The sequence below is a fragment of the Hylaeus volcanicus genome, chromosome 1 (genome assembly GCF_026283585.1).
Source record: "Hylaeus volcanicus isolate JK05 chromosome 1, UHH_iyHylVolc1.0_haploid, whole genome shotgun sequence".
NCBI classification, from domain to species: Eukaryota; Metazoa; Arthropoda; class Insecta; order Hymenoptera; family Colletidae; genus Hylaeus; species Hylaeus volcanicus.
In genome coordinates this window covers 6,932,515-6,957,672 of record NC_071976.1, presented here as the reverse complement: position 1 = coordinate 6,957,672, position 25,158 = coordinate 6,932,515, and the positions used below count along the sequence as shown (strand labels likewise).

Below are 25,158 nucleotides of genomic sequence, written 5' to 3'. Positions count from 1 at the left end.
ATTATTTTGTATACTCTATTTATAACCTCTATTATATTTGTATCAAATAAATGTGATAATCCTTTTCTTTAGTAATTATGAGTAATTTATATCTGTCTGCAATGTTTGAAATAATAATAAGTACATGAAAAAACTTCACTTAGGTAAGTTCGTTTAATCATATAATTTTTACGCAATTCATTTACGCAAAATGCAATTCGTTTTCCTAACAATAGTAACAGTAGAGCTTCGTTTTAGGTTCAGTGGCCCATTGCAGATAAATTTTTACAGACATGCCCTAGCTACAAGTCAAAAAGTCAGAGTTAGATCGATACCAGTAGTTGCGTCTACTGCAGTTATGAATATAGAACATTCCCTGTTGAGTCACTCACTATTCCACCATTTTTCTGCAATATCGTAACCTGTTAATAAGCACACATTTCGACACCGTAATATTAATTAAATCAATTACTGTTTTCTATCTAACGTCTACACCTGAAGATAAGGATCGTTCTTGTTTCTTAGCAATATTATGAAATCGAATTACATGTAACATAAAATATGCAAAATAAAAATATAGTTTTATATTACATGCAAAATAATATTGTATTTCTAATGCTACATAGTAAACAATTTGTGGATGTCTGAATCAACAAAAGTATTAGAATTGATGAACAAAACAAAACTACTCAATAAGTGTATTGTAAAAATATCGTGACTTGCTCTATTCTATTAATTTGATTCCAATATACTACACTACTTATTTGCTGATTCAAAACATGTAGTACATAGGCTTTACGAATTGTGAATGATTCTTCTAATGATTCTTCAGCCAAAGATAAAATAAAAAGCATATTTAATAATAAAGATATGATGTTCTGCGAGTAACAATATGATGTAATATTGTGTTCAGTCGATTTAACACAGAAGTGAAGAGTAGTTACATTTTGGATGTCAATAACAATGAATATCGGTTCAAATTAAAAAAAAAAAGCTACTTCTGAATAAAATGAGTTTCAATTAAAAAAGTGGCGTGAATTTCAAATGTAATTTTCTCACTTCGTGATACAATAACTAGCAAATGTATTTGTTTGAAAAAACGTTGAATGGACATTTTTAGCAATGAGCATAACATGCTTAAGGACATGCTATTACTCTCTACAGTTCTATTTTTTCTTTCACTGTAAAACTGACTTAAAGAAATTACATAAAAATTACGTTTCATGCATAACGTCACACCTCTTTTATCAATCACTTCGTTTTATTCTATCTCATGAATAAATGCAATAGAGTTGCATCCCACTCGAATAAAGAAATTACCATTTCACTCTGACGTATACTTTATCTCTCACCCCTCTTTAAAATTGCCCCTAGACTACATCATTTCACTCACAGATAACCCTTTAATAATCTTTTTCCTAATCCCATCTGCTTTCACATTAACTATACTATAAAATGACCCTGACACAGGTAACCGAAAAATAAAAATGCTCGAATTAGAGCAAATTAACTGGTCATACGAAACTCTGTCAAAGGTACAAGGTTGCCCCAAATGTTTCTTTCGCTTTATTAACACGTTGATCGCCACGTCACCCATATGTGGGTGACAGTACTTTTCACTCGAGAACTAAAAACATTAATTCTGAAAGTTAAGCTTCACGGGAAATGAATTTAAATGAAATTCGTGTATTTTGATGAAGTTACAAAAATAAATACCACGACAGATGTTTGATTATGTAGTCTCCAATAGTCTGAATAATATTTAATCCTAGCAGAAATTTTCAAGAATATTTCTCTGGCAGTCAACGTATTAATAAGTAATACATGCACAATATTTTATGTTTTATGTTACATTACTGAATTGTGCACGATTCATTTTGCTCCATTACTGTTACAACATGGATACCTATGAAATTACATTGTCTATTTATATAAACACGACCACATAAAATAATTGAGTGCAACTCGCGAAAGAAACTTTCGGGACAATCTAATACCATCCATAATCTGCGAACGAGGATACAGACATAATCTCAGCTCCCCTCGTTATCAAGCCATAGACGCACGTAAAATTCCATTTTCTTAAGAACTCCTCTATCAAAGAGGATATTAATACTCTTTAAGACTCCAAGCAAGCTACGGAAGCCAACGAACTTTTTCCCGTCGTCGCGAAAAAACACGTACAATCCTCTCGGAAGTTATTCCTCCCCTCGAGGGACTTACCTCGTCTACGAAAGATCTCTGCTGCATATTGGTCCAGCACATTTTGCACGGGCACGCGTCCTTTTCCTTGAAATTCTCGCCCCGTTCTCTGTCCCGCGTGGTGACCTGCGGCGGCGGGGGCGGTACAGGTGGCGGAAGAGGACTGGTCGCGACCTCGAGGCTATCCGAGCTGGAATTATGACGTCTCGGCGGCGTTATGTTTGTGACGTTCCCCTGGGAGTGCTGCTTCACCTCGGCGGATCTGACGTGATCATTCCCAGTCTTTGAGTGCGACGGCGACAGGTAAACGTTCAACATGCACTTGTTCTGCTGCGGCTGGGGTCGCAGAAAATCGTCCAGCAGGTAGAAGCTCTGAGCTCTGCTGGATCTCGTAGACGCTGTGCGCGTTTCGGCGGCGGGCTGCTCGGTTTTGCAGACACCCTCGCGATTCGGCACCCCTATGCACTCGTCCTCGAACTGATGTATAGTAGGAAGATGTCTCTCTTCAACGTCCCTCTCCGTCGACTCCCCCCCGTCCTGGTACATCCTGACCGTCTTGACTCGGTTCACCTTCGAACGTCCCGTCTGACCAAACTCCCCGTTTTCCCTGTAAATGTCCCTGCTGTAACGCGACGACTTGTAACTCGAGCCGCGCGTATCCTCCCGGACTTGATCGGCCTCGATCATGGAAACGCTCATGTTGTGGGACATCGAGTGGTGCACGGCGTGCGAACCGTTGCCCGTGGGAGCCCTGAGCAGGGCGCCCAGGGACCGCCACGTCCTGTCCAGCTGTCTGGTGGAGTTGGACGAGACGGAGGATCTGGTCCACTTCCTGTCGTTCGCTGGGGACGTGAGCGCGCTGTTGCCCACGGACCACTTCCGGTCGTTCGCGGGCGAGGTCACCGCCGGCCACTTTCTTTCGTTCGAGGGCGAGGCCATCGAGGTGCTGGACCACTTTCGCTCGGACGACGACACGGTGGTCGTCGTTGTCAGAGCGCGGTCGTTGGAGCTGGCGTTCAGCTGGTCCTCCCGTTGCCTGGCTTTCCACCACGACGAGGTCGAGGTGAAAAGTATCAGGGCCCCCCTCAGGGGATTCTGGTTCTTCGAGGCGCCTTTCGGCGAGTGCTCGCGGTGGTCCTTAACTTTGAGCGAGCAGTCGCGGAAATTCGTGTCGCACTCACAGTCGCTGAACGCCGAGGCGTCGCGATCCCATAACGCGCTCTTCTGGGCGGCTACCTCCTCTTCGTGGTAAAGGGTAGCGTTCGTGCTTCGTAGACGCGGCCTGACCTTCACGAAACCGTAATCGTTGCTGTCCTGGATGGACTCCAGGGCCTCCACTCGATGCTGAACGGTGCCGGTGTTCGGTTGTAACAACGACGTCTGACCAGAGTACTGATGGTGACTGCCGCTCAACTGCAGGCTGGGCTGTTGCAACAGCGTCGAGGTCCTCGCCCGATGTCCCTCGCCCGCGGTACTGCGCTGCAGACAAGAGAAGCTCGCCGAGTGTCGCAAGCTCGAGGGCGGATTCCCCGGTTGACTCACTCCCAACATCTTTCCCTCTTTGATATAGTCAGTCTTTGATCTCGAAGCGGCGGTGGAAAAGAGATTTCTCGATCGCTGGAGCGATTTCACGGGGACGGACGCGCGCGGACGGATCGATGTGCGCTTTCTAGCTCGTCATTACTCCGGCAGTGATCTTTGTCGATTGTTCCTGCGGCGGCGCGCGACGATAAGAGATACTCGAGGTGTAAACTTCCCTTTCCGTGTACTTTGGCTCTTTCCTGCACATCCTCGATGCGATTTCTCGTGAACGGGCAGCCGTCACGGTTACATCCTCGTCGGTCTCGGTGCCTTTCGTACCGTACGCAGACGGTTCGTACGAAATCTGAAACAGAAAGTAGGAACAGGATAGGGGCTAGCAAACTCAAAAGAAAACGGCGAACAACAAATCGAAGCGACGAAGCGTGGGGAGGGGGGGTATGATATATATCGTATGATCGAGGGGCGACGTGGCGGAGTTGGAAGGTGGCATTTAAACATCTTTGGAGAAGACAGACGTGGAACTTTAATTAATGGTATGAAATGTGATAGGTATGATTGCTCTTTAATTATGATTGTCGAGGAAAGGTAGTTGTTTATTCTTCGTTTCTGTGTGGAGGTAAACAATGTTATGCATATGTATTGTAGGTATGTGGTAAGCATTTCTAGACATTCTTGAAGCCTCCTCCAAGTATTTAAATATAAATAATAATCACGTCAAGGAAAAATGTATAAACATACATGAAGAGGTATAAACACAGATGTATATCAGAAAGCAAGAGTGAAAAATAGAAAGATCTTTATATTTATATTTTTCAATGTATCGATCTCTGATTTTTACCTGTGTTTATGTCTTTTCATTTAGGTTCAGAAGTCTTTATCCCATTATAATTATTATAGATATGTTAATATCAAAGAAGAGTTATGAAAAGGGCAACCGAAATGTCTACAAAAACTTCACATATCGATTCAAGGTAAGTAAATTTGATTAAAAAATGATTTTTTGCGTCAAATTTATGACCAAAAATGTGGAACCATTTTGTCTGGACTGGTAGAAATCGTACCTAACCATTAAATCTTAAATTTTTAATCAGTTTTTTTTTCCAAATTTGTTTCTCTTTTCTACTCAAATATGAAAAGTTTTCCAAAGTAAAAAAACTCCGTACGTTAATTAACAATAAATTTCTCATTTCCTCATACGTTACGAATATCCTCAAACCCTCAGTGTAATCATATCACATACATTTCCGCCAATCCAGACATAGTCCACACAACTAGCCATAACTTCTGCGCAACTCGATATTTTTAAATAAAATTTAGTACACCTCTAGTTCGATACGTGCACCTCTAAATAATACATAAAGCACTCGATGATATTGCATACACATCTTCGAAATAAAAATGTTCAAACGCTATAAAAAGTTCGTCGCCCTGACGTAATCACATAATGAACAGGGGAAAAGTGTATAGCGATGGAAGCGGTATTTTTCCACTTTGAAATGTATGAAAAATGTACGCGATCGTTGATTGAACTTCGGGGAGCACGCACATGGAGGGAAAAGGGGAAAGAACGATGGAAAAATGTTGCAGCGAGGCGATTTGCCAGAGATCGGTGAAGGATGAAGGCCGTTTTGCGGCCGATGCCTCGGGCCAGGCGTCTACTGAAATGCTCTTCGAAAATTCGATTTCCTATTAATGGACCAATACTGTCCCCTGAGAACGCTCGATGAAACATTTACTTATACTCTCAGCCTTGTTACGCGGGGCGAGTCAGTAACTTTCAATAATTCAATAACTGGAATAACTTGTTATTTATTGATTTTATGTAAAGGTATTTCGTGAAAAATATGTTTCACTCGATAGCGATTGGGAAACAGAATCCTTTACATTTTTTTTATAATATAATAAAGAATATGTAAGTCGTGAGTGATATTAGAATAATGTTGCAAAAAGAATTTTCTTGTACGTATTTCTTTTACCTTGTGAAGGTAAAAAAAAGTTGTCTTTTTAACGTAATTGTTTATCATATTATAAAACTGAAGGAAGTACTGAAGAAGACAGTAAATTTTGATAGTTGAAATATCTTTCAAATAAAATGCTTGAGAGAACATGATTTTTTAATCAGTTTTTCCTGAACTCGATAAATAATAAGTTGGTTAATGTGACTGTAGGTACTGACACATCCTGTAAATTTCAAAGACTTACTCATATTTGCACTGCACGAATTTTCTAAGAACGTTTATGTCAGTAGACGCCATATGAATCACATGTAAAGAATATTGTTTTTGGTGGCCATGATATATATGGAACAGAGTTGGGCAGTGATTATTCTCTGATTACTATTGTGATAACCATTTACAATTGGCAGATTAATGAGTCATCATAACCTGCGCCTTTAAACTGCAATCGGTAATTTCAAATCTCTCAAAAAACGATCGTGTTTGATTATTTAATAATCATTAATCATGATTACTGATTAATCGTTTTACGTACAAGATCACAAAATAGTCTTATTAAGATAATGAACGTCATTAATGTCATAGTGACAGAGCTCGTTATTAAAACTGAAACGTTTTCGAGCTTGATCTGCGTTCTGTTCGATACAAATGTTCCGTTTATTGGTAAAAATACATGTTTAGAGTTGTGTAATAAAGTGATTGAAATGTATTCTATAATCAAATTTGATAATCAAATTTATAAAGTATATTACGTAATAAAATTAGAAATACGAGTCTTATAATACAATTTCATAATGAAATTAAAAAGAATGTATTTCAAAATAGAATTTAAAAAATATACAGCTTGTGTTGAAACTAAGTTTCACAATATGAAAAATATATTTCCCGATAAACTCCAACAATAAAATTTGGAAACTGCATTCCTACCAATATTACAGAACAAATGTACCCACCAAACAGGACCGACAAAATCGAAATCGATTTAATTTAAACTGCACGCTCGAACTCTACAACCACGAATGCTGTCCATTAACGACGATTAATGATTACTCGATAACCATAATCACGGGTTATATATTGCCCAACACTGGTACGGAGTATTCAATGAAAATTCGCAGCGACGTATGTTTCCATGCTCATCAACTTAAGACTAATGGCAGCCGCGTTAAAAAGAAGCACTGGGGGAGGTTCGAGATACAAGAACACAAACGAAATAAATTCATAGATGATCGCAGAGGTGGTGATTCGTAATTCAAGGGTTATCTACGGTTAGGGTTTTCAGATACATCATTATTCGTGCACGTTTAATTATTCTCCAATTAGCGGAGTTTGGGTCCCAATTAACGCGAGTGACGTTCGTCGAAATCGTCTGGTGGTAGCTCAAAGCTCCCATATTCGTTTCACGTGGCGGCAGATCGCATCGTTCTCGAGTGGTCCGTTTGCAAAAAGTTGCGGAGGAAGCGCAAAGCCAACTTTTGGTGTTGCGTCGAGCCCTGGGGCCTTTTTGTGGTCGAGAAACCACTGGGAGGAGGAGCGTTGAATGGACGTCGAGTTCTCGTGCACTATCGAGACGATGGGTTCGACACTCGGACGCAATTCGCGTGCTAATTAAAATTCCCTCGGGTGCGGGCGAGCCAGTGTTAGGTTCGTCGATACGATTCACGTATATGTATGTGCACATTGGTGACATTGGTTGCCTCGCTGGGCAGGTGGCATACTTCGATCCGACAAACGCTGGTACCTGTTTTTTCCTTTACGCAGAGAGGATTAATTAAAAATTGTATAAACTCTAAGCTTGATCATTTTTGGGCTAATTCAATTCTTGAGTGGGGAACACATAAGCTCCTCGTGTATTGTTTTTCTGTTACGTCTGCAAGAACAATTTTATTATGATGTTAGGTATAACAGGAAAAGTGTAGAATCACGATTTTATACCTAAAAACACAATTTGAAAAGGTAAACTGAACACCTAGAAACGATGTACGATTGATTATAATTAATCTATGATTGCTATGTCCATTTATTAATACAAGTAGATACGTGATATTTGAATATTTTTCTGATAGAAAATTATTAATCTAAAAGCTATCATCAACATACTTAGTTTTTATGGAAGGAATTTTGTTTCATCTATTATAGTTTTGCTTTAAGTATATTATAATTGATTATAATTAATTTATGATTGTAATTGTTCATTTATTAATAGAAGTAGATACTGTGCATGTCTTCCAGACCCCATGTACCTACTTAAGGGATAAGGTCACAATTCCCAAGATTTCAAAATTAACGACTTTAAAAGCAAACAAAATAAAAAATACCATATTCTCGTCTATAGTATTACAGTTACTATAAAAAAAAAAAACATTTACCCATATATTATGTATTTACTTTCAAGTGACTACCTCAAGATCCATCCTCATAAACTCGTGAGTTTATGGGTATGATGGGAAATTATATTGATGCAGAATAAAGGAAAAACAATCATAACTGTAAACTATTTGTGAACGGAAGGTGATGTAACGATGGTATTTACAAGAATTTTTCTAGAATAAATTGAACGCACATACCGCAACTGTCCATTAAATTGTTTTATAAGAATAGTTCAAGAGAATGTCATCTAAAGGTTAACATATCTTATGGGGATAAATTCCTCCCCCTTTAACTAAATACAATATTATGGCTATGGAAATGGGAATAACGACGAAAATATTTTTGAAAATATCAGAGACTTTTAAATCTGAGTGACAAAAATTTAACGTGAAAAAATATTTTAACCTTATGACATCTTTTGTAAAAACTCTTATGGTGGCTTGTACATAAATATTTCTATAATAGAATAAAGGAAAAATATACAGAAAGTGGTCAAGGAAATGTTTAGGTTGCACAAAAAACAATTATTTAAAAGTATGTAACAATATAGAAATAGAATATAGATATAATAGAAATTAAGCTCTTTAATTTAAATTTTGTTAGAATCGAATCGGATGACTCCACCCTGAGTCACGACACTTCACAGTTTCCTATTAAATAGATATTTATGAATGATGACTGACCCAGTGACCTATATACTGCCGGAAATGCGTACGCATCACGTAGTAAAGTAGTAAAAATTGTAAACACATTGTCTAGCGTAGTATTTCCTGGAAAAAGTTGACAATAACCTTTACAGTGTTTGTCTTGAATATTTAATGAGTTCTTTTTGAAAGATTTTTATGAAACTTGGTATACAGGGGTTTTTGGGGTCGCTGATCCTAAATCTGAATTCAAAATCTAAAAATTCAAGATGGCGGATCCGATATGGCGGATCCGATATGGCGGACCAAAATACGAAAATTGATTCGATCTGGATGAAACTTGGTGTACACAAGTCTTTGGGTCCGCTAAATCCAAATCTGAACTCAAAATTTAGAAATTCAAAATGGCGGATCCAATATGGCGGACAAAAATACGAAAATTAATTCGATCTGGATGAAACTTGGTGTACAAAAGTCTTTGGGTCCGCTAAATCCAAATCTGAACTCAAAATTTAGAAATTCAAAATGGCGGATCCAATATGGCGGACAAAAGTACGAAAAGTGATTCGATCTGGATGAAATTTGGTATACAGATGTCTTTGGGGTCGCTGAATCCAAATCTGAACTAAAAATTTAGAAATTCAAAATGGCGAATTCAGTATGGCGACTCTAAATGCGGAAAGTGACTGGATTTCAGTGTCTATTTACTTGAACATGTTTGCACCATTTTTCTCCTATATCTTAAAAGCATCCACCTACAGTTGCCGCAAGAATTTTTAAATTATTCCGTTCTGCTCAAACATTCGTTGATTTTTGTACAAAAATTCTCATTCATGCCTATTCACGTACATAATGGATACGAAAAATATTTTTCGTTTCAACGTCATGGAACTCTAGAGCAAACCATAATAATTTAAAATTCTCGCGGTACTTCATACACCCTTCCTTCATATTTTTTCTACATTCTAAAACCCTCCAACTACAAGCTCCTGTAGGAATGTTTAAATTATCACATCCCCCCCCACAAAGGTTCCTCGTTTTTTTCTACCAGGAATGTCGTTTTCCGCGACTACGTGTCGCGGCGGTAATCGGCGACGTCGTTCCAAACGAAATGGAATTCACCGATTGTAACGGCTATATGGAACAAGTTACACGTCTCCCCAAGATTTCTCTGACTTTATGGCAACGGCACGCGGCCGTCTACCGCGTGTCTATGTAGGTGCAAAACAGTGAAAGGTTTTTCAAGGCACCGAAAGTAAGTGACACCTACACGCGGCCGACGCTGATGTAAAAAGGCAAGGCCGTTCGCGCGGATAAAAGTTCACTGCATCATTGCGAAACCGTGCGGCTGTCGCAACAACAATGCCACCTAATGGGATATAGCCAGCGAATCCGAGCGAGAACTTCATTTTAATTCCGTTCCGCGATACCAATTAGACGTCGATACGCCGGCCCTATACTTTCTACTATGCTCGCTCGTATCTGCGCGAGCTATTATTGCCTCAGTGCGTTCTTTCACAGCGGGGGAGCGGTGGCCGAGAGGGGGATTTCAACACGTATACACTAACTACAAGTAGAAGCGAGCAATCTCTTTGTCCTTGCGCCGGATATTTTCGAGAAAACGCGCTCCGGAACGTCGGATACGAATACCACATCGAACGGGGACTAGAAGAGGTACAAATAACGGCGGACGCCGATTTCAATAAAAGTGCTTTCAGATGGTAGGTTCCTGGGGGAATAGTACACGCAACGTTGAGAGCATGCGTTGATTTATTTTTAAGGAAAGGAAGAGACAAGTTTGTGAGAAAGATGAGCAAGGATTCTTTCGGTATTCGTTGAAAAGAAAGTAGAATTTATAAAGAGCAAATATGTGAAGAGCGATCATATTAAACATTATTAGAAAACAGTCCCATCATTAGAAAGAGAAAAAAATATCGCCATACCTTATTTATCTCTGTACTTTTATTAATATGAACGTAAAATATATATGCAATTATGAAACGTATAAATCATTTATCATTGAAATAAAAATGACTAGTAAAGCGTCAAGGATCAACTGCATTTGTTCATGGAATAAAACAAACCAATTTTCCTTTTTCCATTTTACTCGAGTCTCCCATCCTTTAAACTTTGCTCATACCTGGCGATCCGTCACGCCTCGTCTGCTCCAAAAGACGAAGGAGCCTTCGTTCCCTCCTTCGCTCTGAGCGACGAACCAAAGACACGACTTTCTGCGGTTTAATTCCGACGTCCGCTACGTTCGAGATCGCGATCTCGCTAAGCCCGCTTGCAATTCTAATGCAGTCATTAACCAGCATCGTTTAAATGGAAAAACGTCCCATCTCGGTCTCTCCCAGCCCTTTCCCTCTCTCGTTCTCTCCGTTCGTTGCACGCGAAAATTCCGCGCTTTCACGGAGTTACCTGGCGAAACGCAAACCGGCGTTTAATTAATCCGCCGACTTGACCGAATTTTTTGAGCGGCGCGATGCGGATCATCCTAGAAACCGCAGAACCGTATAGCATTCAGTGCATGAAAGCAAGGAGAACGAGCCGCGGGTTGTGTGTAAAACGCATCGAGTGTTTCGTACCGCGAAACGAACCACCGTTCGGAGCCATCGTCGAAGGCAATTGAAACGACAGGGTAAAAAAAAAAAAGGAAGAGGAGAAAAAATGGAGGGAAAATAAAGGATCGAGAAGAGAGAGAAGAAAGGAAGCAGGCGCTTTTCGAACCCGACGGATGTTTATACGGTGGCTCATGCATATGCGCGTCGAACGATCGCCTTATACGCGATTCTCAAAACTGTCGTTCGTCATTGTTCGCCAACGGATGGCGAGCTGGACGGACGCGAGGCTTTGGAACAGTGGTTCTTATCTGCCTTCGCGGCCACTGTTTAGGACAGTGATTTTTACACCTGTTTTGGTTGGATCGAGAAAAGAGAGAATGTTCAGTGATCGAAATGTATGCATTAAAACTACCGAGAGCATTTTCCCCAATGACATTAACGCTAAACCTACCACGATTGACCAAATGACCATTTCAAACGTTTCTTTACAGTTCTTATACGTAATGTATGAATTTTATACAATTGTTTTATGCATTATTCAATTTAGTTTCACGCGAAATATTTTTGCATTTAATTGAAAAATCGGTCATTTGTCACATCATAGTAAAAATAGTTACAAATGATCGTCGGTAGGTTTAGTGTTAATCAGTGGCTCAAAAGGTGGCCTAAGTAGGTAGGAGATAATGGAAATTATTTCGATAATTAGATCTTTAGTCGTACGTCTGTTAATAAATTTTGAAGTTATAGAGAATTAGGCACCGCGCTGATTTCGAATTAATATGATTAATCTAATATAAACGATTTTTGTTATGTTCGATTTAGTTAATTTAGAATTGTGTTGTTTTTACTGAAAATTGTGGAGACCTGCAGAGCTTACTTTAGATTGAAAGTGGAGTTTTAGCGTGGTACTGGGTTGAGGATTATAGCGGTGTTAATTTCAAAGGAAATTGAAAAATTAAGCTACAGCAGGATTTCACATATCTGACTATGAAGGTGTAAAATCAATGGATTCGTTACAATTTTTAGTTCATCGTATGATAGAACTAAGGGAAAACTGTCATAATGTGAGCTATCGAAGAAAACAACGGTCATAATTTATGAAAATTAAAGGCTAATTAAATAATATAATGAAATATATAATGAAACAATTCATTAAACTGCACTTCAAAGTTTTCACCTTAATGATATCTTACAAGGAGAGGTCAGGAAGTGTGAGTCACTGGTTTTGGTTCTTCATCGAAAATTAATTGACTCACGTTTCAGCGTTCAATTAGATAGGTCTCGGCTTTGGAAAAAATTCAAACATGTTTGTTTGAAAATTAAAGAAACTTCTCCTATTCTAACAGGTGGTTACATTCAAAAGTAAGAAATAGAAAATTCAATTGAATTACGTGACCAAATGCGGGGAGCGCTAGAATGTTCACAAACCGTACAAAACTTGCGTTAGGATATTATTGTATAACCAGCGATTTCTATTTCTAATGAATGTGGATTTTCAAAAGCGGAACGTGGTCTTTCGAACAAAGGAACACAATTGTAATTCGAACATATTAACGTTTTTGCTATATAAATCCTAGAAAGTTCATCGATCATAAAATCATAAAAATGTAGTATTTTTCTCGTGCAAAATATTTTTCTCTTATTACTTAATGCCTGGTTTAGTTATAGTTCTTGCTTGCCAGAATGATTAGCATACGTAGTTATGATGGATAATACATATGTACCACCAACTTTTCAATCATTTTTTCTGTCTCTCTGTACTTTTGCCAAGGATTTTACAACTACCTTCACGTTTTACACAAAATTCAATATTTATAACCATTTCGACCGTAATTATTCTGCTTTTAGGGATGCGAAATTTACGATCATTTATAGGAAGGCAAATCTAGCTGAATTATATTCAGATCCAAAAATCTCAAATTGATATTTTAATTATTTCCTTACATATCAGCCCAACGAAGTTATTTTCTTTACTTAAAATATTTTTGTAATATTATTTCTCTAAGCAAACCTGCACGAAATAAAATGAAACGTATAATATAATATAAATAAAATTAAATATCTTGTGTGAAATAAATTTGCCAATAAGCTCAACTTTTCTATCTGTCACTGTAAATTTATCTCTCCCAAGCAATGGTCTGGCGATTACCATTCAAACTATGCTTGATTAACTACTTTCGTGACTGGAATTTGTCACCCTACCAACCGATATTTATTTCCAACATTTTGGCCACGCTTTCCTCTCGATGCACACTGGCAGAGGTTGCTTCGCACTCGGAATCGGATTTACCTGTGAAAGTAAGAGGAAATAAATGGCGATGGCTCGTTCGGTGGTGTAATATCTCGTTGCACGGGAACCTCCTCGGTTTGCTGCGCGTTTTCCTTAGTCGCGTTCACGTAACTCGTCGCCTTTCAAAATTAATCAGTTCCCGGGACGCGAAGGAAGAGCTTTCAAATTTCTTTCGCAACGAAATCTTGGGCAAGCGAACGAACCAGCAGAGCGGCGTTTATTGTACATATCGGGCGTGCAATTAGTCACGGCTGAAGATTCTGGCCAATTACTTTAACCAGGTTGACGGGATGTATCCAGAGCGCAAATGCGCTGTCACGTTTCTGCTGTGTCGTCGCGTTATTGCGACTGTCGTCGGAACTGCCACTCGCGATTTTCGATAGGTAACTGTTGGTTAGGTGAAATAGCTGTTTGCACGTTTATTAAAAATACTGTGTATCCTTTGGTACAACAACTCTTCGTTTTTATTATTGAAAATTCAGATGTGCGTTTATTTAGGGGTTTTCAACGACTTTCCATTGAGAGTATTGTATCTACCTTTTGATACCTAGGTCATAGCCATACGTATCTAGTTCAAGAAAATTTCAGATACCTCGTAATCACAAAACTGTCAACAAATCATCAGTGTTTGTTTCTCCTGCAATGCTTACTCGCGCACGCTGCAGAAGTAACCCTCGAGTAACCCTATGTCAACGACAATACAAGATCGATATTTGTTTGTTTATATGCTCGATAAAACATACTGAAAGCTTCAAAACAATTTCTCGCGTAATTTCTTTCCAAGCATTTTTTGAATACACCTCTCTTAAAAGTACTTTTTCAGTGGTTCGTCCTCTTAATAAATCGATCGATCGAATTTCGACGACATTTCAAGGGATCTATCCCACGGAGCGTGACGATTTCGATAGAGAAGCGAGCATGGAAAAGAAATTTCATCGAGTTACGACGCGAGCAAGTCGAGGACGGCTGAAATGGAATATTGAAGCTCGCTCCTGAGCGTCGCAACCGATAATTAGAAACGCGGACGCAGTTTCAACGGTGTAATAGAGAAGAGTAGACGGAACGGTCGCGACTTAATTTCATCGACTAAGGGTGGGGTCGTAGCGAGAAACTCCGTTTTCTAGTTCAACGTTCAGACCGCTCGAACCCGTTTACATCGAAAGGGATGTTCGTTACTTTCGTTTCGAGTCGTCGTCAATGTCTTTTGCGAAAGAGGATCGAGCACACGAGAACGAGCAATTCCACGTAGAAATGTCGATACCGGGTGACTTTTCTCGGTTGTTACAGACTATTTGTGCTGTATGTTATGGAAGTGGTTTCTTAAGGGGGTATTATCGTCTAGAAACTTCGAAAATTCGATTTATTTTTTTTTTTTGCATTTTCTTATTATTTGGGGTTTTGAGAAAGTGCCTCTAAAATATTAATTTCAAATTCGTAGAGCTCTCATAGTTACAGAGGCTTAAAGGTTGTTCACCAGTATTAGTGCTAAATGTATGGCAAACTTTAATCACGTTTTTCTCGAAACGACATTTTTCAAGTCGGCCGCACGTTTTCCTCAAAAACTATTGGACCGACTTTGACTTCTGGTTCTACACACATTTCGAGGGCATCATCGCCTATGGTCTGAACTAGAATTATACCGATAGCTTGAATATTATAGCCCTGCTCTCATAAACCTTAATTTTCAAACAGCTGCGATTCCGATAAAAAATTTAGTACTTACTTAATTCTAGTTCAGACGATAACTACATTCATACAGATTGAAAAAAACATTTGTTTTTCTGTCACAGACGACTAGAACCGCCACAGCTTGTGCGCCCGATTGAACGAGCGTTTCACGCCATAACCTGCATAACAGCGTATAACTTGTATAGATTTCAATGAAGTATCACGTAAAAATTTGTGTTGTTAGTTGAAACGTGTTTTATTATGCATAAAAAACCCTGGTACTGTAGGTTTGATAGTTTTCCCAAAATTAATTCCTAAAAATTACTGAAAAAACAAACTTCTAGACGATAATACCCCCTTAACTGCTGGACAATCCGGGGACCATCGAGGATCCTCAGACTCAATATTTCTTTAATCACTCATTGTCTTTACTAAGCTAGCAGAATAAAGCTGGCGTTTTAGATTTCTTAGGTTTTAATTTAATAATTTAGGCTTTAGGGGAAGTTAAAGAATGTATATGTGGTGATTTGAAGATTTAGAATTAAAAATTATATTTCTAGAGGATACAGAGACATGAATATTTCTGGTTGCTTACTTATGTGTACACTGCGTATCTTTATGCGAAATAAAATCTTGACAAACGTACCTACAAAAATTTAACCTAAATAGGAATCTATTTTGCTCTGCAAATATTATAATATGAACGTTACTCTCGATATTTTTTATATTCTTGCAGACTGTGTGGGTTTTCTAGTTTCTTGCATGTTCAAATTCGTTATAAATGCATAAAAATCCGCAGTCTACTTATGAGGCATGTAGGAATTGCACATTGCATTGATTGCTGTAAATATTTGTATTTTGAAGCATTAATATTTATATTTCGAAAGACTCGGTACTGTATGGAATGGATATATATTTTTAAGTTTTCTTGGTATCACGTGAAAAACACAATAAATCGAGTTCCCGGAGGTTTGCATCGCGTGACTGAAAGTCTGTCGCGAGGCCGCGACAGATGTCCCTGCCTATAGATCTTTCGCAAACGACGCGTCTTTATTTCGCCTCTGCGCCTCCCAATGGCGACTTTTCGTCGTCGTCGTCGGTGTTTCCTTCGCGTTCGAACGTACTGATCGTCCATTGCCTCTTCCAGCATTACTTATCTATATTGTCCCTAATTACCTTGCCATACCGGCGACCAATTATCGTTCGGTAGGAAGTTTCTAAGCCGAAGCTGCGCGTTCGCGGTGGGACACGAGATCCTAGCATGACGATCCGTCTTTCAGCCCTTCGTGGCCATCGTAAACTTCTGTTTGACTTGTTAGGTGAAAATACGCGGACTTTTCGTTAAGCAAATAGCGTAGTCAATTTAGATTTTATCGTGGTAGTAATTTTATCGAGCGGGTCTTTTGCATATTCTATTGATCGATATAACTGGTTATGTGTGTACTCTTATATTTCATAGTAAATTAGGTAGATGTAGAGAATTCATATTTTTTTTACATGAAATACATGTGTACATATGTATAATAGAGTACCTACACAATGGCTCTACGATTTGGTAATTATACATTCTTATATTTAATGATGAATTAAATTGAGGTAATGAATTCTTGTTTTGTGTTATTTCTAAAATTCTTGGTATAATTACATTAGTATGTGAATCTTAAATAACTATACTAAGAATCATATCTACTATGAAATTAATTAATAAAATGTATACATATGTATTCCTATAGTTCATGATAAATTAAATAGTTCTAATGAATTCTTATGTGTCATTATTTGTTAAGTTTATAGAATAATTATTCAGCATTGATATAATAATACAATTACATAAAATTCATATACACGTACGCACGATATATAATTACATTATTATAACAGTCCTAAACAATTGCATTAAGAATTGTACTTACTAAGAAATTTAATAATAAAATTCTTTCTAGGAGCTCTCTTTATATATATTTTCATTTATAATCAAATGTCATTTTGCATTCAAGCTCGAGGTACAGAGACACTCATGAAGGTACATCAAAAATGAAAAGTAACTTGGAAACTGTACAAAAAGGCTCTTAAGAGAACCAAAATCATGTTATGCATCATAAAGAAAATTTCATGATTCCACCATTTAATAAAAACAACAGGGTTGACCAATTTACGTAGTCAACACATCTTCATAGGTTCTCAGGAATTATTGACACATAAAAATCCATCGAAACAAAATTGTGACTGCATAGTTGCGCCTACGTACTGCATTCATATTAAAATTTCACGAATACATGCCACGTATTTCTGTACTCGGTGGTGAGAGTACGCGCGAATCGCCCATCCCAGTTCCTACAATCGCTCGGTACACTTACGATGTTGTGTTCCATCGATACAAGAAGAAGGAACGATACATCAAAGCGGAAAAATGGTTACAAGACGCCAGATAGCGAGCAACGAGTCCGAGCTATTAATACCCATCGAAACGTGCCGCGTTAACGGACAACGATAAACAATTATTGACACGAAGAAGCGAGGAGACGTTGTACGTGGGACAAATTACGAACTTGGATAAGAGAGACACACGCGATTGTATCAGCGAGAGATCACGCTGGGGATGGATAATAGCTCGCAGAGTTTACTATTGTGTTCGTTGTCCTCTATATCACGGATAATGTTCGACCGCAGGCGAGTCGAAGCTGTCGAGTGTTATTATCCCAGTTCCCATTAATTCACTCATCTGGAAAAACGCACGGATCGTTCGCGGAATAAAACAATGGCGTGATAACGGTGTGGGAAAGGTCCTGAAGCTGGGACGTCGTTGATGAGTCGACACGCGTTTCATTCTGTCGGGTAATGTGGTTGGCGAATGGTGAAAAAGTAATTAAAACGGTGAAACTTTTCATAATAAAAGTATGTCTTCGCTTGACGACCTAGCGCATAGTCGTGGATAAATTAGCAGGAGCACCGAGCGACACTGGAGTAGTTTTGGGCTCATTTTGTATTCGTCCATGGTTTGTTCATTATTCTAGGAAATTAATCCGAAGGTTTTTTACCTAGATATTCATTACGTTTAATATACGATCAGTCCTAAATGATTGTCGGTACATTGGAGAAATTTGTTTACATTAAATGATAGTTTTTAGGCATCAGGATTAAACTATCAAAGTGACAATCAAAACAAAAGAGAACCTTGAAAAATTGATTTCAAAATGGGACAAAGATGGAAATATTATGAATAAATTTGACTGAGAAGGTATGTCTAACTGTAAAGAATGTTCTATTATTATTAGAAGCAAGCATGCAAAATAATAAATCGATTATTATATGTATACTCTTTGAATTACTTTTGCCAAACGAATTCAGAATATTCGTACCGGATATAGTTTTATATTTATTAAATGTTACAACGAACGAAAGAAATTTTTCTTTCAACAAATTTTGACTCACAAATTTATTCTAAGAACTAGAAAATAAATCACGTTAAATTGAAATATAGATTGGTCGTTTTGGACTACGGTTATTACGGATTTTTATTTATAAATAATCGATAACTGCAATAAAACACATTCTCAATCATAAGTCACTAAACAGAGTAAAATCCGGTTTATTGATTTCTTTTTAGTTTATCGTTAATATTCATATATAGTAAGCATAAGCAAACTCCATAATTCATGTTTCTTCTTGTTTTTCTGGTACATCCAGTTTCAGCCACATGACACGCGCATAATGAAACCAATTTTAATATTTAATTTTCTATTAAAAGAAATATTTCACGAATAGTTCGACGTGATTAACAAGGTAAACATTTTTTTATGTGAAGTTTTTCCAGCCTGTATCTCGAGTTTCTTCACGCATGGTACTGCCTTCTGAATTTAAATTAAATTATGTAATTTCTCAAGTAGAGCACGAATGCTGCTAGAAGTTATCGGTTACTCTAACTCCTGCCATGCTATAAACATATAAAATACTAAAATATAATCCCTTCTTTTCATCTAGATTAAATTATCTAATTTCTCACGAGGACACGAACGCTAGTCGAAATTATCGCCACACAGATCATCGTTTATCCTAATGAATATTATGCCATAAATATATGAAATACTCAAATATACCTTCCACCTACTAACTTCCTTAAAAATTTCATTTCACCATACAAGCTTTGCATTCTTAAAAATCAACATTGACCACGTACCGCGAAATCGTAGCAACGTGGAAAACACATTCAATAAGTAACGTTATTATACAAATTTCTACCCTTCGAATAACCTTCTCCTACTCGTCCATTCATGAAGTAATTTCGCGCGAAGAAAGGGAATAAAAGACTCGTTAGAATGGTTTCACGATATTCTACAAGTTTCTCGCTTAATTGCAAGCTGGAAGAAGTCCAGCGAATGATCCTGAATCACGAGACGCTTTCAATTTTTTCTCACGCGTCGTTACCTATTTCTCCGTGTAAATGCTCCGCGTTCGTTCTACCGACTGACTTAAAAGCACCGAATCGATCGACGGGGCAGCCAACTTCCTCGTAATTTCGAGCCCCCGATAGCAATTGAAAGGATTAACACAATTACGCGTTCGAGTCTGACGGTAACCGGAGGCGTGTACTTATACTGTCCAATTTGTCGTGCGTTCTTAATCAGTGGATACCACCTCTCCACACGGTCCACTCTGTTTGCCACGACTAAACTATACCGGTTTTAGTGTTTTACTAAGGATTAGAGTAAATAGTGAATTATCTAACTACAATTTCGATCAGCAGTTGTGGTCGTTTTTGAAAATTACTTAATTTAATGAGGATAAAAAAGATAAAGATGCTGTATTTTAGTATTTTCTAAATTTATGTTATTTACATTATTTTATATATCATATTTTTGATATGCTAGGAATTAAAATAAATGACCTGCATTCGTAGCCCTTTTCAGAAATTGCATAATTCATTATGGATGAAAAAGGAGAAGGTATTATATTTTAGTAATGTATGAATTTATGTTATAATTGGAGTTCGAATAAATGGGAATCTATACAGGAATAATTTGGACCAGCATTTGTAACTCTCTTCAGAAACTATCAAGAATAAATCAAGAATAAAAAACCAACCCTCCTCCTCCCAGAAAATATCCCAGTGTCACACTGATAACTACAACTTGTGCATTACGATTTGTAAATATTTCTGTAATCACTGTATGGAATTTAACAACGAACAAATCACCAATAAATATTTAAAATAATTCACGTCTTGACGTATACACGATCCCCGTGCACGCCTTACTCGCTTTCCCAGCTCGCGCAAATGAAGTAGGGCGACCGTGTGCGCGCTTTTAAGTTCGACACCCTCGAGGACAGCGTGCAATAACATAATTACGTCGCAATTACGCGGATCGACGGCCCAGCGCGTGTATTTTTCATTTTGCGTATCACCAGCGGCACGCTCGCTAATGGATTTTCACCGCGAAAGGTGCTTTGACCTCGCCAGTAGCGAGCCCAACCACTCCGTCGCCCTGCGCCCCTACGCAACCCCATCCGCGGGACTCAGGGGTAAACGTACCCGACAAAAGAAGCAAATAATTGCTGTTCATGGAATCGATACGAGCTTACGCTACCGGTATGCGAGTGTATATCACGCCCGCGACCAATCCGACAACGGGACTCGGCTTCGAGTCGAATTCATCCGCGAAGGGAGCTCGAGTAATTTTTAATGGAGAGGTAAGATAACGAAGAACTACTTGGAAAGGGACTACTTGAGTGAAAGATATAAATTAAGTGGAATTTCTTTGATAGTAATTAATTGACCAGGTTTGCCAGATATTGAGTCCCTCATTTAATTGTAGGGTTTGTACTTTGAATTGGAATAAAGTATTAAAATAATTTTAGGTTTAATATCATTCTAGTATTCAACTACTTCTTCGATGTTGTTTATCAATTCTTAAATATCCATTGTAATTGAATTTTTTTTTCTTAATTCAAAAGTTCTTATAACCCGTCTAATTCTTGTTGATCGTTATTTAAATTCAAGGTCTTGTAATTTTGATTACATCTAATACTTGAAAATATTGAATTGTCATCTTGCCCAGGCACCTTTGTTTTAATATAACAGTACCGATGAATCGATAGTTTCGGACACCCCCAAATGCCCCAGATGTCGATACCGAGTCCAATGAATTCGAGGCACGGTTGCACGCGTTGCGTACGAATAGGATTAGTTTGTGCGGATAAATCCGCGAAGGGGAGACTCGACAATCAAACGCACCCGCAGCTCGTATTTTTCAAATCGATTTTCCAGGGGATGGAGCCCACTACAAAGCCTCCATACTCATCTCAACAATCCTACGTCGCATTCATTTTTCATAGAGATGGTGTAGTTCAACGACACGCGTTTCGCGAGAGAATCGATCATTTTCTTTACTATGGAGGTTAGGGATTTTTATGAAACTGGAATATGTTGCAGTCTACGTGAAATTTGAGGGAGTTTAAGTCATCATTTCGCTGGGTTCGAATTGGTTTGTTCAATACACGACGGCATAGTTTACGATTTGGTCTATTTTTATACGAATTTTTACGAACTAGTCTCCAGAGTTTTAATTATAAAATAAAATATTTCACAGTGAGGAAACGAAGGTTTAATTCTCTATGGTCAACTTGCAAGGCATTTACTTTGATATTTCAGGTTGATGGTGACGATAATAGTCATTAGTATTGGTTATCAGAGACATTGCATAATTAAGACGTATCCGTCATCTTGTAAAAAAGCTAAAAATTATTTGTTATAACGTGGATATACAGTCAGTTCCATAAATATTCGTAGCCTCTATGTCTATTGAAAAAACTTATTTAAATTAAATGGTAGGTTTGATGTTTCCAAGGGTATGTTTGTATAAATATATTAATACACATATTTATAATGAAACATTCATTTGGTAATATCAAAACTATTATTTAACTTGGCCAAACTTCTTCGATAGACATAGAGGTTACGAATATTTATGGGATCGACTCTATGTGACCTGAAAGTTACACGGAGTCATATACAGTTAATTGTTCGATCCAAAAGTGAAGCATCATACGAATAAAGGTCGATTCAGACTATACGACAACGGACCGTCACGTTCCGGCAACGACACGTACCGGCACCGACACGACAAAACATTAAAACTCGCGTTTTAATGGAACTATTCACACTTAACAGACACCGACCTGAACGTTCCGTCCACGGGAATAGTGTGAATAGTTCCATTAAAACGTGTGTTTTAAAGTTTTGTCGTGTCGGTGCCGGTACGTGACGGACCGTTGTTAAAACTATTCGATCGATCGATTGTTAAGCAATACCCCATCCTGGACGCACGTATCTGATCGATGGGCAATTGAAACAACGATCGACAACGCGAATCCGGGTTCGGCGTAATAAAGAGCGCTGCTCGACTCATTCAAGGTTTCTAAAATATTCCAACGCGAACGATCCATAATGTTACGCTTCGTGATCGGTAACCATCTGGGGCGTTATACTTCACCACGGCGCACGTAACCGATCGTTAACCGAAAATTTGCGGTTATAACCTACTCTAATTTTCAGGCTCATTGTACGCGCGCACTGAAGCCGACGTTATCGCTGCCCGATCGGATGAAACGTTGAAAATCGAGAGCAACAATTATTGCGCGATCGCAACACGATGGGACTCGCAACGATGTATCCGCTAATCAATAACCCAGAACGCCTGGCGTCTCTCCCTGTCGACGCCTGCAACCGAACCTGACCGATCGTTCGCCCGGAAAACGCGCCGCCACGATTCGCCATAATTTTGGCTCTGATTTCACCAAACAGGTTCTTTGCAACTTTGAAGTCAGACGTTCGTTGAGAAGACACTTTGTTGAAATGCATAATAAGCACGCAAATATGCATTTACGTCGAGAATGCACGAGAGTGGTTCAAAATATATGCAAATATGCATTTATATGGAGAATATATGAAAATGTTCAAGGTATATGGAAAATGCAAATTAATACTCATCATCATAATCGCGATAGTCATGTTCATTATAGTCATATTCGTTACGGTCATCGTCGTAGTTTTCATCACCGTCAACATATTTAAAAATCGTAATCTTCACCATCGTCATCATTATATATATTCATTGGTGCCGTCATTATCACGCGTAATCGTCTTAGCTGTCATCGTTATCGTCACATGTCTGTACTTCTCTTGTATTCTGCGTATTTTATAGTACGGTACATATACACAAAAGAATGTAATAAATTAATAATTGCATATACACTGCTGTTACTTGAATTCCCTACTTACGCGTCGTCATATATTTTTCTAATGACTTCACTTACAGTATTATTTCGAAACCTTCATTCCAAAACGTGTTTTTCAGCAGTCGACAATTTCTCTAAACTACACATTATAAATTAACGATCTTGACATACATGGTTCGATACCGATACGTAACAATCTAACTTCGGTGGAACTTCTGCAAGGTGTTCCCAAGAAATAGACAAAACAATTACAGAAAGGGCACCCTGGAGAACTCTGTCGTCGCGATTGTCGCGTAGCTGCCAAACGCGAATGTTAACCGTACGCCTCGCGAGTTTAGTGTAACACAATGTGAGTCTGTTGAACGCCACCCGTAACGTAAGACGGCCGACGACGAACGCACCTTGCGAAACGCAGTTCGCGAGGCTGGGTGGATCTGCGTTACACCTTCTTTGACACGGTGTCTTTACGGATCGACGAGTACGCGCGTGCACACATCCACCTAACCGCCCACATCCTCGCAACCAGCGTAGAATTACGACAGGGAAACCGACGAGGACCTGAAATTTCTTTTTCTCTGTTTTCCACGTCCCACAATGTATTATTTTAGCGGCCTGGATTTACTAAATTAGTTACATGACTTTTACAAAATTACATCCGTTTATGCATCTATGGTAACTGGAAGGTGGAGAAAATTTCAATATTTTGTCGCGAAGGCACGAAAATGGCATTCATACAGTGGGTGTAGAAAGTATTCGTACACCGATCAATTTCCAAAAAAACTATGTAAAATTGTAATTTATTAACATAGTTTTTATAAACAATGACATTCTACATATTCTCGGAAATCTCTAGAATAAATAGATTACAAAAAAAAAAAAAAATAGCTCTTTATGTGAGTTGCGAAATTAACAAGAAAAAAACAATCAATCGATAGAAATATCGAAGCAATAAGTATTCGTACAACTGTCTAATTTTTTAAACTTCATTAAAAAAAAAGAAATTTTTATTAATTTACAAGTATATAATACTTCCTTTGTGGGATTTCCTTTTGATTTTATAATTATTGCAACTCTTCTAAGCGTTAAATTAACTAAATTGTTAGTTATTCGAAGTGGGATCTTCTTCAATTCCTCTATTAGAGCCATTATTAAAAGTACTTTACTGGAAATTTGATGTTTTCTAATTCGTACGGAGCAACAAACTAATGTGTTTACGTTACAAACTCTACTGTAAATGGTTCGTCATAAGAATCGTACAAATACTTATTGATTCTATACTTTTACTCACTTTTCGCATTTTTTTGTTAATTTCACAAATTATATTAACTAGTAAATGTTGTTTGGACTATATCTATCTTAGAGACTTCCGAGAATATGTAAAATATCATTGATTACAAAAAAAGAAGTTAAGAAACTACAATTTCACAGAAAAGTTTTTTGGGAAATTGATCGGTGTACGAATGCATTCTACACCCACTGTATATAAATTATGAACGATAAAGTAGATGTAACACTGCTTAGAAGATAAGAGATACCTTCATTTAAATTTCATTTCTTTACCTGGATTTCCATAAATAGAATCTATTAATAACATATTAGAGATAATGATTATGTTGGAATCAATTTCTAAGTGTGATATATATGGGCATTCTAATTATTTTATTCTATTTTAATTATTTAGATAATGTAGAATAGTTACGTGCCGGAAG

The 25,158-nt window shown here is 38.0% G+C and overlaps 1 protein-coding gene across 1 annotated transcript in view; it reads right to left on the bottom strand.

Annotated features, from left to right (window-relative positions):
• The window catches only part of LOC128877364 (dual specificity tyrosine-phosphorylation-regulated kinase 2-like), a 404,332-nt gene that overhangs the window by 276,586 nt on the left and 102,588 nt on the right, over nt 1-25,158 (bottom strand). The window contains exon 2 of the mRNA XM_054124609.1: nt 2,203-4,066. Coding sequence (XP_053980584.1) covers nt 2,203-3,732 — 1,530 coding nt within the window. The 5' untranslated portion in view covers nt 3,733-4,066. The remainder of the gene's footprint in view (nt 1-2,202; nt 4,067-25,158) is intronic.